The sequence below is a fragment of the Falco biarmicus genome, chromosome 5 (genome assembly GCF_023638135.1).
Source record: "Falco biarmicus isolate bFalBia1 chromosome 5, bFalBia1.pri, whole genome shotgun sequence".
NCBI lineage: Eukaryota > Metazoa > Chordata > Aves > Falconiformes > Falconidae > Falco > Falco biarmicus.
Window position 1 is genome coordinate 88,941,518 of NC_079292.1, and position 17,655 is coordinate 88,959,172.

At 50.4% G+C, this 17,655-nt stretch overlaps 1 protein-coding gene across 1 annotated transcript in view; it reads right to left on the bottom strand.

The window, feature by feature from the left end:
• Positions 1–11,434, bottom strand: part of CASQ2 (calsequestrin 2) — a 34,779-nt gene extending 23,345 nt beyond the window's left edge. Inside the window, exon 1 of the mRNA XM_056342059.1 lies at positions 11,014–11,434. Coding sequence (XP_056198034.1) covers positions 11,014–11,247 — 234 coding nt within the window. The 5' untranslated portion in view covers positions 11,248–11,434. The remainder of the gene's footprint in view (positions 1–11,013) is intronic.
• Positions 11,435–17,655: the final 6,221 nt, after the last annotated feature.

A 17,655-nucleotide genomic window follows, 5' to 3' on the forward strand; every position in this document is an offset into this window, starting at 1 on the left:
ACGTATGTCAGCATGCAGAAGGTAGCTCGTCGGAAGGGTGTGGGTGCAGCCGTTTAGCTGTGAGCATGGGATCTTGCTGGGAAAGGGTAAAAGTGTCAAGAAAACGTGGGTGATGGAATGAAAGCCTCTTGGTGAGACTGTGGGAGTGTGCACCTCGTTAGGGCTTGGAAGGCAAAAAAGGTCACAGTAATGCTGGAGGTGTGCCCGTTGGTGTGGCAGGGCTTGTGTGGCTGTATCTGGCGAGACTCTCTTGGGAGGGGTATGTACTGTGGCTGCAAGTGTTTGGAGATGTGCCTCTGCAAAGGTTCATCTCAAGACGAGATGTGCAATGGTGCGTGTATATAGGAGGGTGCATGTGCGCATGTGCCTGGGGCTGGAGCTGGGAGCGCAGCGGGAAGCCTGCCTCCTTCACTGGGACCTTCATGCTAATGGGATAATAAGCTGAGTGGTACAACCTGTGCCCATCCACAGAGCACATGGGCCTTGCACTGGGGAAATCTTTATGCAATGTGAGATCTTGGGAGCTCTTTCCACCGTGGCAGCACCTGGAGGCAGAAGACCTTTGCAGCGTGTCAGTACCAACGGTGGCTTTCTCAAATGCAAGCTAGGCAGGGGCTGGACATTACTCCTGCCCTTGCTGTCTCTCCTTTCCACTGCAGCAGCTGAATCTGACCACTGCTTAGGTGAGGATGTATTCCCACACCTGTATTTGAATCCATAAGGCAGCAAAATACAGAGTATGCCAGAGGCAGAGCAGCTTGGCTAGTTGCCCCCTGCTCATTACAGTATCCAGCATTTATATATCCCCTTACAGTATTTTCTGATTCCATAAAGCTAGTGGGATTTGAATGCAGATAATGTTTCTAATCTTGACAATCCTCTTGGCTCAGGACCTTGGGAGAGAAGCTACTGTAATGTAAGAACACAACCCCTCCTCCTCCCCCTCCTCCTCCTTCCTTTAAATTCATATCGCTTGAAGCCTTGGCCAGCCAGATCCCTTGCCTTTGTGTCAGCCTCTATAGCAAGTAATTGAGCTTCAACAGCTGCATGGGGAGATGGAGGGGAGAAACTGCCCTGGAAGAACGGGACTTAACTGGTGATGCAGTCCCTGAGGTACAGCAGGAGCTTTGGGCAGGCAGAGCTGGCTGAGAGCATGAGTGAAGATCCCAGTAGCCTGTAAGCTCATATCCCATGCACGTGTTGCAGACTTCCTCATGTGCCCGAAGCCTTTGCCATGCACACTGTCCAGCCACAGGATCACAAACTGTGTCCTGTGCAGCCTTGGGAAAAGGAGGTGTGGGTTTGGGAACACTCCTCCTTTCTCCCACGTCCCTCAGGTAATAGCTATACTGGAATTTGGGTAAGCACGAGGGATTGCTTGGCCCTCTGGGATGTGAGAGGTGCCAGCCCAAAGTGAAGCTTGAGTACCAGCAAGTAAGCAGCATCACCTCCTCTCGGGTGGTGTCAGCAGTTACAGGCAATCTGAATAATGGGGGTGGAAAGAAACAGCTCCTGGCCAGAATGTCTCACCTCCACACCTACTGTAGTTATCTGAACTAGGTGTGATGCTGGGAAGCTTTCGGGTGATTTAAGTCCCACAGGGTCATTCTGAAATTCTAGATTATAGAGCAACAGAAGCATCACCAGCTGCCTGACCATGCTCCTGTTCCAGCCATGGACAATGCTGATTGTGCCAAACCTTGCATTTGGTGTGAGTTTTGCTGCTAAATGGCAGACACCATCCAGCAGAAAGGGTTACAAATGGGGATGGGAGGGGTGGGTGTCTCAGCATGGTCAGTTGTCATTGTGGAGTGACATTATGGCTTTCTGGCCTGGATTTTCTTCCCACTTCTCTAGCAGCTGCCTGGAGCTCCCACAGCCAGTAAAGGCTCATCTTCCCCAGTGGCTCAGGCCGGGAGGCAGTGTTCTGGGGATGTTTGGGTCTCCATGAGAGCCACCATGAGTAAATTTAAGTGTAGGGAGCTTTCTGTTTCCCCAGCTAGTAGCAGTGGAAGAACAAAACTCAAGCAATGCAAGGAGGAGAGCGACAGGAGGTGATGAGGGAACGTCCCTCAAGCAATCTGTGTTTCTCTGCTGTTTTTCTCCTATTCTCTTTAAAGCTGCAGTTTATGTTGATGGTCAGAACCTGGTTGATGTAATGATGATGATTTTCTATCCCAAAATGTTAGGGCTTTATTTTCAGAAACAGCAGGAGGGGGTGGCAAAAACCTAGGGTCTTTCCCCAAAAGATCTGAATCTTTATGCAGGACTCATGCCTTCTACGCTACAGTTGGCTTCTCTGTTGTGCAAGCTGGTGGGCAGTTTGTTGGAGTAGAGGGGGTCACCTCTCCTTCCAAATGCTGTGCTGTCTCCTCTAGCATCCCCTTGCGTACCCCACTAGTAACTTTTTGGATTCTTGCATAATTCAGCCTGGTGAATTAGGGGTCCTGAAGCATCGTGGTTGTCAAGGAGAAGGGGCAGAAGCTTGGTGAGCAGCTACCACTTGAGAAACCACGTTAGTCCCATGTTGATCCCACCTTCCTGCCCTTTTCCACCACCTGAGCTGCCCGGCGAGGCTGTTTATTGCTGAATCTGCTTTCCCAGGGGGTCACTGCTCCTCAGACTAAAAGGCAAGTCCCCAAATAGGGAACAACCAAAGGTCACTCCTGCAGAGGTGGCTTTCACAGGTAGGACTCCAAGAACGCCTCCCTGGGACTTTAATTGCTGCACACTCGCTCAGCCCGGTTAGACATACAATGTGCTCTTTGGCTGCCTCCCTAAAGGTTTCACATACTTAGGGATGTATTTTTATCTGCACCGACCGGGCATCCCTAATTTTAGCGAGCTGTAAGCCAAAGTGCAGCCCCCCCAGCCGTGGAGCTAACCGGGGCCGATGCCCGTGCCACCGAGCACCCATGGGTGCTGGGGCCACCTGCCACTGCTCCCGGCCAGTCCTCGCTGGCACCGCATCATAGATGTTTTGCCGACTCGGCCAGGCAGCTTGCACGCCGAGGACCGCCCAGGGCATGCGTGTGTGCCTGCATGTGCCGAGCCAGGCTGTGGGGTCTGGGACAGTGGCCAGGGGCCACCCCACTAAGCTCCCCTTCGACAGAGCAGAGACTGGAGGTGCAAGGTGGGGGCTGTCCTCGGCAGCAGTGAAGTTGCCTCTGCCTTGTGGCCTTTCTGGCCTCAGAGAAGCTGCTTTGAAACTGAAGGGTGGATGCTGCCGTGAAGCCCATGCAGGGCACAACTGGCTCCTTTCAGGAGGTCCTGGAGGAGGGGAGCATGCTTGATACTCAGCCCGTTCACCTCCGCAGCCCATGTCATTCCTACGCCTCCAGCTCCCAGGAACAAGCCAGATTTCTGGAGTTCCTGCCCGAGTGGGTGTGAGCCAGCACTTCTGGAACCCCGGAGGGTCCAGGATGCTGCAGGCAAGAGCCAGGACCTCCCACTCTCAGTCCGTGGGAAGAATCACCGATGGGGGGCTCTGTGGGAATGGAGGGGTCCTTGAGGCAAGAAAGGTCTTTTACCCAAGGAACGAGCAGAAAGAAATAAGAACTAAGGAAAGCTTTAAAAATGCACAGCCTGCTTTGTGCAGGGTTCGAGGTGTCGGAGGTCTGCTAGCTGACAGCAGTGTCTCCTGCCAGGGCCGGACAGGGTTCCCAGAAAAAGAACATATCATGTACGGCAGCTGGCCTCGGCCAAAGCTGTGCCAGAGAGCGGGCAGGAATGAGCCCCATCAGCACTGCCCAGGAAGGAGCGCTGGGGAGGGCAGGAGCCGCCGTCCTGCTCCACGGCCACCCCTGGGAACCGAGTTCCTCGCTGCCGCTGCTCGCTCTATTTCCTCGGGCAAGGTTTTGTCTCATGTATGTAGGTAAATCCCAATGTGCAAAGGAGGAAAAAAAAAAGACAACTTGGACCTTGCTAAGTCACTTCTTTCCTAGGCCATGGGTTCCTTGCCTGTAATTCAGGGACAGAGGACATCTTTGGTCATCAAACCTGGGACCGTGTCATTCAATCTCCCTCACAAACTAGTCAACGTCCGTTTAAAACTCATTGGACCGTTCTCCCCTTGACGTCTTCCTCCTCTGGTGACTAGGGGCTTCCTAGTTTCCAGACTTGGTTTATTCATAGCCCATTTGTCCTTAGGCTTTGCGCTTAAATAGCTCTTCTCCCTCTTGGGTGTTTAAAGAGAATTATCGTATCCCCTTTCCATTCTCCCCACAAATGAAGCTCAGGCATAAAGGAAGGGCAATCGTGGATTTTGATTGGTTTTAGTTGAAGGGCACTAGCAGACCAAGCTCTGCAAGAAGGTCACGGTGGGCAAGCATGGCGTGGCCCACCATACCCCGTCTGCCTTGCAGAGCAACAGCTGCCCCAGCCCACAGGCAGGATCATGAGAAATGTCAAGGTCTGGGGCGAAGAACATGAAATGATAACTGAAAACACCACCCATGCCCAGTGAGTAGGCAAGTGTGCGCTCAAGCTAGTCCTTTTAAGCTGCCCCACCCCCTGCCCACTCAGGATGGGGCAAAGGGACCTCGTTATACAAGAGTGAGACCCTGTCCACTGGGAGCCATCCCAGCAGTATGGCACTGGGAACCCTCACTGGCACTTTTTTGGGAAGCTGGCCAGTGTGGCAGGATGGCTGAGAGCTAAGAGGACGGGCTGTTCGATGTTTCTCCTCAGTTGCATTTCTGAAAGGAGGAGTGACACAGAAGGGAAGGAGATTCCATGCAGCTTAAGGTCTCGTGTGGCACCTACAGAGGTTGTCTACAACAGCTGGACAGTGAGAAGATCTCCTCAGCTCCCTGCTTCGTAGCCAAGGAAGCCAGCAAAACCCAAGCAGACTTGGCCTTGCACTGAGTCAGCAAGCCAACCCAAGCTCATGGGGCTCTGCCATGTCTCCAGCTGACATTTGCATAAAAATTGGGTCTCTGGATGAAACCAGCTAGGTTTTCTTTAGATCCTGGGATTACAGCCAGTCTGTGCTCCGAGAACTGTGGTCAGCACACCTCTCCCCACTCATACTTCAGCAGCTGAGAAAGATGCCTTTCGAAGAGTGGTATGGCATGGGAAGTGGGGTCCTACACGAGGTGCTGCTCATCTGAGCAGACTCACTGCTGGGAACTGATGGAGGGACTTCAAAGAAAGAAACTGGGCAATAACAGGTAAAGCAGCCTTGGAAATTGTTTCTGCCACTGTTCTACAGAAAGACCAAACCACATACTTGTTCCTGGACGTCAGTGTGCCCGTCTGTGAAACGGGGAGCTCTCTGTAACTGGTTTTTGTGACTGGCTTCTCAGTGAGTGAATTGCTCCTAGGTGCTGCTGCTAAAAATCCATGCTCTGCTGACTGTTGGTGAATTGAAACCTACTTACATGGTCTCGAAGGGCAAAGTAATCAGCACACACTTCTTCCTTTTCCATCCCTTCCTTCCTTATTCTTGCATTAACTTAGCTGTAGTGGAAGCCACTGCTTTAGTAGCCTTGGGAACCAGAACACCTCTTTTATTAGAGGTACGGACAAGGCACTGGCACTGTAGGCTCCCGCACATACCTGTCCAGAGGTGTGCCTCATCTCCCACCTGAGGACTTGTTCCGTAGGGACCCAGAGACCTGACAGTTTCTGTGACACTCAGTGAACATGTCTTGTATAAGGCGTCTACCCAGCCCACGAAATTATGTTGAGGCACTGTCTCATGAACATGCCCTTTTTCAAAGAAATAGACCGAAATGTGGGTCTGTGAAACAAACAGAGACGGGTGCTTAAAGAAAGGGCTTGGGTGTATGTTTGTATTTATGTTTATACTCTACCTACAGATGGGGATAAACTAGAATCTTGTCTCCTGGCTCCTATGAATTTCTTGGATAAACTACACAGACCTGAACTTGTGAACCTTTTTTCTGTGTTGCATCTGAAGCAGCGAAGGACTTTCTGCTGTATGTTACATGGCTCTGAAATCCCATGGGAACATCTGCGCCCAAGAGATTTCAAGACCCTGTGGGTGGAACTACCCCAAAACCAGCTGATCTTGCACCAGTTTTTCCATCCTGAGCTGGAAGCTGCAGTTGTTTCAACACTTGAAAATAAATCCTTGCTCTCCAGCGAACTGGGAGGTAGGCTTTATGCACAGTTTAACCCTCGCTTTTTACTGGATTCAAAATCTGACTTTCCCTCTCATACGGCAGGTAGCCGCTGGCTGTGTCTGGGCACTGGGAGGATCTCATGCAATGTAATCTCATGGATTTATACTTTCTGGTTCGTAGGAGGAATTTTCCCTTGTGTTACAGAATGGGCCAAATACGAGAGGAGTTTCACTTTGTTCTGCCATTTATTGTTAGAGGCCTGGATGATGCTCGACCGCATCTGAAAAGGGGAGCACCACATCCCTTTTCTCTTACCTCTAATCAGACTGGTATGTGCTAGGGCAGTTATTAATGAATTTTCAGCCCAGGGCCACTGTTGCATTGAAAAGCCTACAATATCTGGGCTTGACAAACCTCTTTTTTAAGGATATTTATTATCAGACATGCACACAGATGACGAGAGAAGAATGACAGGGGAGCCAGGACTGAGCGAGTTTCAGCAGAGGAGAGGGTAACAGTGCATTGCAGGCAGCCTGCTATGGTAGTGAGACAACCTCAGTTGCTGGGGGGGGCTTCTCAAGTGCAAAAGAAAAGTCCCTAACCCCGCTGCTCGTTATTCTTGCTACATGATTCCTAGAGACAGGGGCTGGCCCACTGGCAGGTGAAACTACTCCAGTATTTAGGAGATTCAGAGATCAGAGGGAGAGAGGAGAAGGTTTGAGAAGTGGTGGTACAAGACAGGACAAAATAGGGTAGGGGAATTACAAAGAAGAAAAGCAGAACAAATGTTTCTCAGCTTTGCTGGTTTGGTCTTTTCCTTATTTTGCCTTTCCTTGTTACAACCGAGACCTTTTAGGACAAGTAGCTTTTTTTCTTACTTACCTAGTAAATAATTATTGTCAAACCTTGTGCCTGGCTGTTGCATTTGCTTCTTCACTGTGCTCAGCTCATGGGGCATGCAGGGCTCTTGCAAACATTGCCACAGAGCAGGAGTAGCTACTGCCCGCGCCAGGCTGCCTGGTTCAGCCTCTGCGTTGCCCCAGTCAAGCTGCTGGTGCTTTTCAGTAGTCACTGGTGCCGAGTGGAGTCATTGAAGAAAGGCATGCAGAGGAGAAGAGCCCTTTAACCTGAGCTGTGAAACAGCCTGTGCTCATGCTCTCTCTGCCACGGGTTGTCTTCTAACAACCCTTCCCCAACCCTTTTCCACCCTAGCCAGAAGGCAGTAGGCAGCGGCATCCCCGAGCTCTGCTTTGACTAGTTTCCTGACAGCCTAACCCAACAGCCCCCAGCCTTCCCACCCTGACCTGACGGGCTGGCACTGCCACTCTTGGAGCTGTTGTCATGCACAAAAGATGGTCCGAAGAAGCTGCTTTTGCTCCCAGAGGGACCCGCTTGTCCCTGGCCCCTGCCCTCACCAGGCAGCACCCAGCAGTGTAGGTGGCAGGAGCTGTCAGGGCTCCGTCACGATCGTCATCACCTTCATTCCTTTTCTAACCTGGAAAGGGACCCTGGGCTCTGTAGGAATCTGGTAACGGTTCCCCGTACTCCTGGGAGCTGAAGACCCCATGTGCTGTCCCACTGTAATTTGTCAGCTCAACGGTGACATCCCTTCTCTGGTGATAGCTGGTCTGCACCCTGAGCTTTTCACAGCGTCAGTCAGTCCTGCACGCTGGGCTCCTGTCCTGGGAGGGACATTTTTCCTACCAGATCACTTTCTTCTTACCCTGCTGTTTAGAGTTACGGTTTGGGGAAGTCCTCAAATATGTGCTTAATTTTACCCATGTATGTCAGGTTTTCAGCTTGATTTCCTAAGGATGAGACCCTTGTGATTCTCTTCTCTCCCCCCCCCCCCGGTCTGGCTGTCAGCTGCCTCCCTTAACAGTTTTTCTAGCTATTGGCCCTTTTCAGCCAATTTTTTTCTGGAGGCAGGGATCTCAAGCATAACAAAGCTATTGCAAGTTTCATGAAGAGGGACTTGGAAGGGAAGAGACTGAAGTGCCCTGAAAGAAGGCAGTGTTGTCAGGTGAGCTCAACCCCTGTAAGACACCAAAGGACCCAGTTAAGAGAGAGCCTCATGTGCTCCTCGCGTGGGAGAAGCCCCAGTCAGAGCTTGTTGCTGACCATGAGCTACATACTTCAAGGAAACCATTCTGGATCTCTCCTGTTCTCTTCCTGGTGTCTGATATTTCTTCAAGGCTTTGGAATTCTACCCTCCTCATAAGGTGCGTGCGGGAGAAACAGAAAGGGTGGACTCTTCGGGGGGTTTCTGGCCTTAACAGCCATTAAGCCTATTCCCTCCCATGTGCACACACACCCATTCATCAGGCAATAGGACGTAACAACCCTTAACCACCCAGCTCAGATCTTTGCTCAGCTCTACACCTGCCTGTGTTTTAGACGAAGGTTCCCTATTATTCCTAAATGATGGAGACCAGTGCCATTCTGTGGAAGGGGAGCTAAGGACATGATGTTTTCCAGGCTGTGGAAGCACCACATCTCACTGTGAATCAGCAGGTGAATCATCAGCACAGTAAGACGGAAAACCAGGAACTGCTCCAGAAAGGAGCATCTCACCACAGGCAGCACCCTGCGCCAGGAACCTCTCGTTCTGTCCAGCAGGGAATAGCGAGGGCTGGAGTGGTTTTGCCTCTTGGATATCTCATTTCAGGCGTAAAGGACCTTCAGTGCTCAGAGCCCTGAACCTCTACTGAAATTAGATACGTAAAGCCTTCCTGAGTGAACTTTTCCCAGGTTTGGCTGGGAGGAGAGGCCCTATCGCTGCCCCTGTGCCCACCCAGCAGCTCACCATGCCGAGTACTTGCTCAAATTACGGGAGAGCTGGGTTCAGCTGCTGGCTGCCTCCGGGGGTCTGATCCCAGGCAGTTCATCTCCCAGGTGAGTGGCTCCCACCTCAGCCATGGAGCCACTGCAGCCATTTCTTTCCTTCTCCCTGTCCTGGTGAATACGTGGTGGGGTCCACAGCTGGATGAGCTCTGGCAGGGGAGATTGAGAGTGACCTCCATGGCACAACACGTTCTGGCTGGAGGTGAGGGAGTGTATGCTGTCACAAGATGGAGCAGATTACAACCTGGCTTGCCCACTTACTTGAGTTAGTACAGAAATTGGGAGCACTAACACCTTGCTGGGCTGTGTCCTATGCAGGATAGGACACATGCTATCTTCTCTGTTGCCTCCTGAGCCTCTGTCCCCATGTGATTCCCTTGGGCGACAGAGGCAAAGGAGTGCTCAGTCTGCAGATTGCTCTTGCGCTTGGGCTGTCAGATTGCTGCTGCTGCAGCTCCCAGTCCGGGGCGGGGGATGGGACATGGGGAGTGTGAAAGGTGCACTGAACCAGCATTGCAAGTGCTTGGGAAATTTTGAGGTCAAAGCCACAAGTGCTGGCTGATGCGTGGCACGCTTGGCTGGTGGCTGAGCCTTGGTGGGCTGAAGCGCTACGCTTCTCTAAAGCCTGTGCAGATCTAATCCTCAATCTCTTGCCCAAGGTCACAGAAGAAGTCCATGGCAGGGAGGCAACTGGAAACCAGATCACCCGAGCCCTAAGCTAAAGGACTCACTGCTGAATCAAAGCCTGCAAAATAAAGCTTTAAGCCACATTGTGTTGTAGCCATCGCACCCTTGATATGGCTGATTGTTAACGGGTATAGGTGTCATGGGGGCTAAAACTGATAGGACACAGCAGATACCTGCCTCTGTCAGGTTTCTATAAATACATATCTAGTAACTGCTTGCCATCTATCAGGCATGAAATAGCTATCCTGTTAAATAACAATGCAATTATACTGCCAACCATAAACATTTCAGCTGGAGCACCAGTGTTATTTTTTCTTTTCTTTGACAAACGTTATTTGATTGCTCACCTGAAGCAACTAACTGTTTCCTGACAGGTGAGTAAAATCTGTTTAGGTTTTTATCTTCCTTCTTGTCAGCCTTGCCGAGGACGTCAATAAACTTTGAACTTGACAATGGACTTTGTCAGATCCTAGCCCTCAGCAAGCATATTTCCTAATTCACGTTTGCTATACTCCTAGGGGTGAGATGCATTTTCTCTCTGGATCTGATAAATATAGCTTATGTGTTTCTTCTGCAATTCTCACTTTCTTTCCAAACGTGTCTTTTAGTTAAGAGGGAGTATTTGTAAGCCCCTGGTAGGAAATGAGCACCTAACAATCTAGGCTTGCCGCCATATGATTCCCTAGATTTTCTGCAAGAAATAATACTATGAATCTACTTTGTAATTTTTACCATGATTTATTTTACTGAGGAGTGATTAATCATTCTTTCACCAAAGAATTAACAACACTCTTTTTTCCAGCACATAGTGAATGGTTGCATTAACAAATGACTACAAACTGATTCCAAGCAGGCAACCAAGTGTCAGAAAAACCGAAAGGGATTTAATGCTGCACCAACAGGGAGCTTTTGAGAGAGGGAGCTAGGACACTTGTTTGCAGCACAGTTTGGTAAGGCTTCTTGGCTGATTGCTCCTAGTGACAAAGAAAATGGGACCAAATCCAGAGTACAAAGGGGATACTGGCTTGCACAGGATGAGAAAGGATCTAAAAAATTCAAGCTACAGACTCGGGTCTGTGCTGAGATTTGGGAAAGTTCAGCTCAGCTGAGTTCACGTTGCTGAGGTTTGCAAGGTTGCTTGCTTTTCCCTGCATTTCCGACGCATGATCCAGAGAGACTCTTTCCCGGCAAACAACTCAGAAGAGCACCAAAGAGCTTTTCCCTGGGCTTTGCAGAACTCAGGAGCCAACTTAAATCCAAGTTAACAAACGCAAACTTTTGGATGCTCAACCCCCCCATGCACATGACCCTTTGTCCCACCCCGTAGCTCCTCTCCACAGCTCCAGACAAGGCTGTGGTACTGACCCCAGCTGGGACATGCAGTGGCGCTTACCTCCAGGACCATCTCTGTCATCTGGAACTGCTTCTGGGAGACTTTGTCCGAGCTCACAGGCTCATGGAAGAGCAGGCAGAGCATGTCGTACTTCTTCAGGGCCTGCTTGTAGTTCTTCTCGTTGAGGTCAATCACTCGGTCTTTCCCATCGTAAGTGGGGAAGTTCAGTCCCTCTTCTGCCTTGCAGCAGAAAAGCAGGTAAAAACCTGCCAGGATCCAGCAAGTCGCCTTCATGGGGGAGCCCTTGGTGTGCAGCGGAGGGCAGGTAAGTGTCCCCCTCCTTCTTAATTTGAGAAGAGGGGGAGACGAAAGGGTCCAGGTGAAGTTCGAACCGAGTTTCTCTTTCTGCTGTCTTCCTAGTGATCAGTGCAAATGCAAGGCTGGTGGGGAGCAGCCGCCTTCGCTGTCCTGGGCTCACAACAAAGAGACAGACAGGAGAAGCTGTCTGGCCAAGCCCTGGATACCTTACATAGCTGTGTCCAGCTCCCGTGTCATTAGGAACTCCATTTTTAGGAAGCAGTTGTTTCAGGCTAAAAATAAACCCTGCAATGAATAAAAAGGACAGATATGACACCATTGAGGGACTTGCTGGCACGCTGCATCATCTGAGAGAGAGGGAGCAAGCAAGAGGGAGGGAGTGGAAGATGTCAGTGCTGGGACTGTGCAGGCAAGGTTTGCAAAGGGACAGACCTGACTTGTACAGGGAACCAAGGCACAGCCTGTCCTACTGGGGCTTAACAAAAATAGAAGGTATTTACCGCAATTTATAATAAGGGTATCTCTCTTCGTATCCCCTCGGGCATCACAGTGATTAGGCTTTGGGTAACAGATCTCAGGTTAAACGGTTTCAGAGCCTCATCTGCATTGCTAGAGGAAAAGTCCTGCTTCCTCAGCAGCGAAGGAGGTGAGCGCTCATGGGACTCCCTCCTCCTCCTCCTCCTGCCTGGGGCACCAGCTGGAGCTGCCAGCTGACATTCAAGCTCTTTGCTGAAGCACCTTCCCTACCTGTGGGGTACCAGGAGAACTGCTGGCCCCTGGACCTGTAATCCCAAAGCTGAGGGAAGCTTCTCTTGCAGCCTCCCATGCCCACAGGAATTACCAAGCCCATTACCATTGCTGGCGAGCGGTTAAACCCTTGGTGTGCTATGGGGGATGAAAGGCAGGAGGCATGTGCCCAGGCCAGTGGTTTGGGACAGGAGGCAGTGCTCTCCTCGAGGTGATGGACAGATGCCACCATTGCTGCTGGCCTCCCTTTCTGGGACCTGCCTGTTGGCCTGGAGGTTTTTTTTGACACAACCCTGTTGCATTTCCCAGCAAGCCATCCTGCATGTTCCTTCCTTTTCTTTTCCAGGGAACGGTGACAGGTTCCCCCTTTCCGGGGAGCTCAGCACCGGCTGCCGCTTTGCTGCATCACCTGCACCACGCTGCTGGGGGACAACGGTTCGGTGGCACAGGCTTTCACCTCTTCCCCTCCTCTGACCGGGCTGTCACCGCTGCCCCATGATGGGCAGCAACAGGCAGGTGGAGGCAGGCCAGCTGGCTGCAAGCCAGCCCCGGGGCTGGTGTGGATCTGCAGGAGAAGGCATGCGGAGGGGCTGGCAGAGAAGAGCTTGGCAGGGGGCACGCGTCTCCCCGCCCATGCCAAAGTGATGGTCTTATCAGGCCTCCTCTTTGCGTGTTGCTCCATCACAGCCTTGCTCCATCCATGACGGGGAAGAGATGTCCCTTCTTGGTGCATGCAAATCCCGCCCCAGCCAACTTTTCCCATAGAATCATTGAATGATTTAGGTTGAAAAAGACCTTTAAGATCATTGAGTGTAACCATAAACCATTTAATTGTATGGCTGGGATTATTTCAATATTTGGAGTGAAAAGCAAGCATTCCTTAGCAATTCTAGAATCATAGAATCGTTTAGGTTGGAAAACACCTTTGAAAAAAAAAAGACCATTGAGTCCAACTGTAAACCTTACACTGCCACGTCCACCGCTAAACCCCAAATGCCACATCTACATGCCTCTTAAATACCTCCAAGGATGGTGACTCAACCGCTTCCCTGGGCAGATTATACCCATGTCCTCGTTGACTTAGGAGCACGTGTCCCCCTCAGCTTTCACTTCCAACCTGAACAGCCCACCACACACTGACTGAAACTCTGTGGGCAACAGTTTCCAAGTCTCTCTTATTTCCAAAGCCTCCTCTTAGTTTCTGCTCATGCCTTCCCAGAAATTCAACATTTGCCTGCAATTTGAAGTCCTAATGATGAAGCCTGAGGAATCCAGGTAAAAGCCAGGGCAAGATGACATCCAAAATACACTCCCTACTGAGGAGTTCAGGAGTACAGGGGCGTTCGTTTTTAGAGGGAGATGTGACAATCCTGGATGTCTGGTTGCTTTTAGTGGGAGCCACAAGACTTGTGTCACAGTGGGTGGCAACGGCTGGCCAGGCTTTTGCTGAACGTTTAGGCTGCAAAACGGAACTGAGCTTGTGGGATGACCAGCCGTACATCAGGCTGGTGGTTGCCTTTGCATGAACCCATGGATTTGGGATGCAGGAGCAGGCTTCCACTGGCATCAGAGTATTTTTTAAAGCAGGCACACATCAGACAGGGCTGTAAAAATGAAATGTTCACAGCTACTTCAACATTGGCTTCCCAGGCTCCTGCCCTCCTTTTATTCTTGTAGATCTTCAGCAATTGCTCCACTTTCATGCTGCTCAAGCTATTTTTGAGGCGCTTTCTCTCTAGTCTGAATAACTTTTTAATCTGCCTAAAAATAGACACAATCCCATTTTCATTTTCTGCTCTTTTTGCTGTCAAAAGAAGGAACAAAAATGCTTTCTGTTCAGAAAAAGTGTTGCCTCGTTACCCCCAGACACATCTATTTTATCTTCCCCTGGCATGAGTAGCAAAGATCCGTGACTGTTCGGCTTCATCTCCGCTCAAAAGGGGATTCCTCCAGCAGGCCAACAGTGGATGTCATGGTCATCCGGAGGGTCCATCTCCTGGTCTCTCCGCTCAAAACCTCAGTGGGACTCTTAGTGCTAAATTCAGTGGACATTTTCTATGGTCTTTAGCTCTAGCTGTACCTATCTGAAATTCAAGATACCTTGTTCAGTAAGCCAGGAGTGGTTTAAATGTCTGTACGCTTCCTAGAACGCAGAATTTATGTGTTTGATTCGAAAGCAATAAACCCATGAAGACAGTCAGGATGGATTCCTCAAAATCTGAACAACTGCCTCGATCACCTGAACTTCTTAACTCTAATGACCTTTAGTGAAAGCAGATGTTCTCCTTATAACCCTGCAGATACAGATCTGAAATCCTGGATTCACGTGTTCTGGGATGTTGAGAACAGCAGTTAAATACAAGTCTGAACAGAGCTGCTTTTTGTCCTGGGGGGCTGTAGGATGCCAATAGCAGAGCTGGGACTGAAGCAGATACTCCCACAGCCTGACAAAGGCCCTGAGGATTGTGTCTTTTTCTTCACCATCTCTCTGGGTCCCAATCGCTGCACACTGAAAGGTGCCCAGCTCTGCCCCAGAAGCAAATCTCCTTGGAGTTCGAAGCCGTCCAGCCACACTCAGATAATAGTTTAGGTTGGGAATTTTGGGGCAGGCTCACTGTCGAAAGGACAGTGTGTAGACCTCACGGATTTGGGGATCCAGAGTTTTGTTGAAGGACCATTTCTACAGGGCGCTGACATAAGGTTTCTCTGTGCATCAGATCCTCCCCCACGGGGTAGGAGCAACAGCAGATGTCCATAGGAGGGAAGGATGAGGGGGACAAAGAGCTTCTCTGCAAAATCTTGGATTTTGCACTCACCAGCTCACTACAAATACCTTGTGCTATCTTTTTGCATAGTCCAAGGTCTTCCTGATCTCCTTTAGCTGCCCACGCTTGCACCACATCTGTTTTTGTGCCATGCAAGGGAATGAAATGGTCAGCGCTGTATCCTGGGCCACTTGCCTTTCAGATCAGGTAGCTCGTTTCCTGGCAAAGCTGGCATTGTTTGCCCTCTGATACAAGTCAACTGCCAAACTCAGCCTCCCAACTCTTGATTACTTAGCCATTGACTCCTTCAGACATTCTGCTACTGCATCTCTTCGTTCTGCCTTGAGAATCCGGTACAACGCTCTCCCCTCTGAGACACTGCCCTCTCTCTGAGCAATGTGCTGACCTGGCTCCATGCCCGTCCACCCGGGCAGGTGCCCACATCGTTCGAACAACCTTCCAAATTGGTGCCAAAACTTCAGGCGGAGAAAGAGAGAATGAAAGGAAAAGCTTGCTGTTGGTTTACCCACTGTTCTAGGCTCTTTGGTGTACATTCATTGAGCAAAATCCTGGCTCCTGGGAGTAAGGTTGGAAAACTACCCCTGACATTTTCATTGAAGCAGGATTTTACTTTGTTTCTTTGCATTTTGTGAGGATAGGTAGGCAGCAACAGCAGGCTTGCAGAAATGCTGGGTGGGGACATAGGGTAAATAAAAATTTCCTTCTTGTTGGCTTTTTTCCCTACTTGTATTATAAATTAGGGATATACATTTGCTGTTCTGCCCTCCTGGCTGCTGCAGCCACACTCCACACTGCCATCTCACCTTCGTTGTCCTTTCTATCTCACACAGTAAGAGAGGTCCCCAGCCACCGCTGATCCAAATGCTTCGGTGAGGCTTTTTTCCAGGGCTTCAGGATTTAAGGTTCTGCTTTAGCTAATCTCTTTTCAAGCTTCTAAGACCTTGTATGTTTTGCAAGATAGGAGTGTTCAGAAAATACGCCTTTTGCCACCAGCTAGCCAAGCAAGGTCACAGCTTGTAATAACTTGCAGTGCACTGCTCTCATCCGGGTTGGGAGCCTCAGAGACACACTGAACCTTCCTAGGGAGACCGAGGGGATCACTATGATCCCGAGGAAAGCTCTGCAGTGCGAGAAAAACTAGTTCTCTCTCCCTTCCCTTCAGCCCTGAAAGGTGACAGGTCCTTTGTGGTGCTTTACGTTGCCTGTACTCCAATGCAGTCATGTCACTGATGGCAAATACAAGGCAGAGAAGTTGTGTCATTTGCTCTCCCTCCCTTTTTCTCCCATTTTAAACTGCCAGAGATCTTTGCAGCACCTGACAATGTTTTGTATATTTTGACTGAGGTGTCCTGAGACCTGCCATGTGATAAGAAGATGCTATAAACCCTTCTGTTTTCTGACACACAGACACTGGCTTTGATGAGGAGAATAAAACACAGCACAGACAAAAGCACTTGCTTATATTAAATTATATAGAAGTTATAAAGGGAAGATCAACGAGAAGACCCAGGAGTCCTGACTCAATCTCAGCCACATAGACATTTCAAAAAAGTCCTGTCTTTTTTAGGCATCGTGTCCCCCAGAGCAAAGTTACTCTGTGCTACCTTACGGGGATCATTGCACCTCTCTGCCTTTGGGATCTGGTCTGGCACCTGTGTCTTCTAGAGGTCAGAAAGTACTTTAGAAGGTCAAAACTGATCCCAGAAGGATTGGGATAGTTACCTCCTAATGGGATTATAAACCCTACACAGCAAGAAAGGATTTAGCTAAGACCTCACTTGTGGCCAAATGGAAATGGGCCCATTGGCATGGATGGAAACTGGGTGGGGAGAAGAGCAAGAAAATGAAAGTGAAAAGTGTAAGGAGAAATACTGGAAGCAGACAAGGCTGCTGCTTCGTGCAGAGGTCTGACAAGGGACAGACGAAGGCAACCTGCTGCAGCCCCTGGGGGACCCGTCAGGTGGGCTGGCGAAGGCTGCAGATAGCCTGCAGCAGGACACGGGCAGCGACCTGCCTGCTCCTCCCGGCCGGGCTGGGAGCTCTGCCAGCCCCTGGGAGCAGGGTATGGCTTGTCCGCCTGCAACCCACCCTGGAAAGGATGGAGGGGCTCCCTGGAGGGCTTCCTGCAGGTAGCACTGGGATGGGAGGATTTTCTGAACTGTTTCTGTTGCTTATGCAGGTGCCAGCAAACAGGTGCTACCTCTAATACACCCCAACAATTTCAAAGAAAGAAGAGCTTAAAAATGGCATTATTATGAATTGCAACCGGAGGGACGGCTTTGCGCCTGGACGTACCTGCGTTGTGGTCAACATGTTAGTAGAAGCCTGAATCCTAGCAATGGGTGGGCAGAGATGGTAAAAAAACCCACCAGAGCTGCAAATGTCCCAAGAAAGACCATTTCTTATGTTGCGGGCTCCAGGTAGAGCTGATAAGCTCGCAGGGCTACGCTGAGATGTCCCATTGCTCCCTGTGCTTTTGTCTGCAAAACCGCCTTTCTCATGGAACGGAGCAACTGGCACCCTGCTCAGGGACACCAGCCCCAGGTTTATTCCCCTGAGCCCCTAACGAGACCCCACGTTTGCAGGACATTGCCTCTGCGAGGCCGGGCAGCAGGGAGCTCTGTGCCTTGTGGGAGCCTTGTGGGAGCACATAACTGGCATTTGGAAGAGACTTTCAAGCTAGTATCTGGTCTTCTGGTTCTCTCTAACCTGAAAATGGGGAGATGTGACAGCCATAGCCTGGTTAGTAAAATCTTCGCCTTGCCAGCAATCACGGTGAGCTGGGGTCCTACAGGTGTGACCCAGAGCTCTGCCGATCTCATGCCCGAGGCAGCCCGAGCAGAGACCCAGC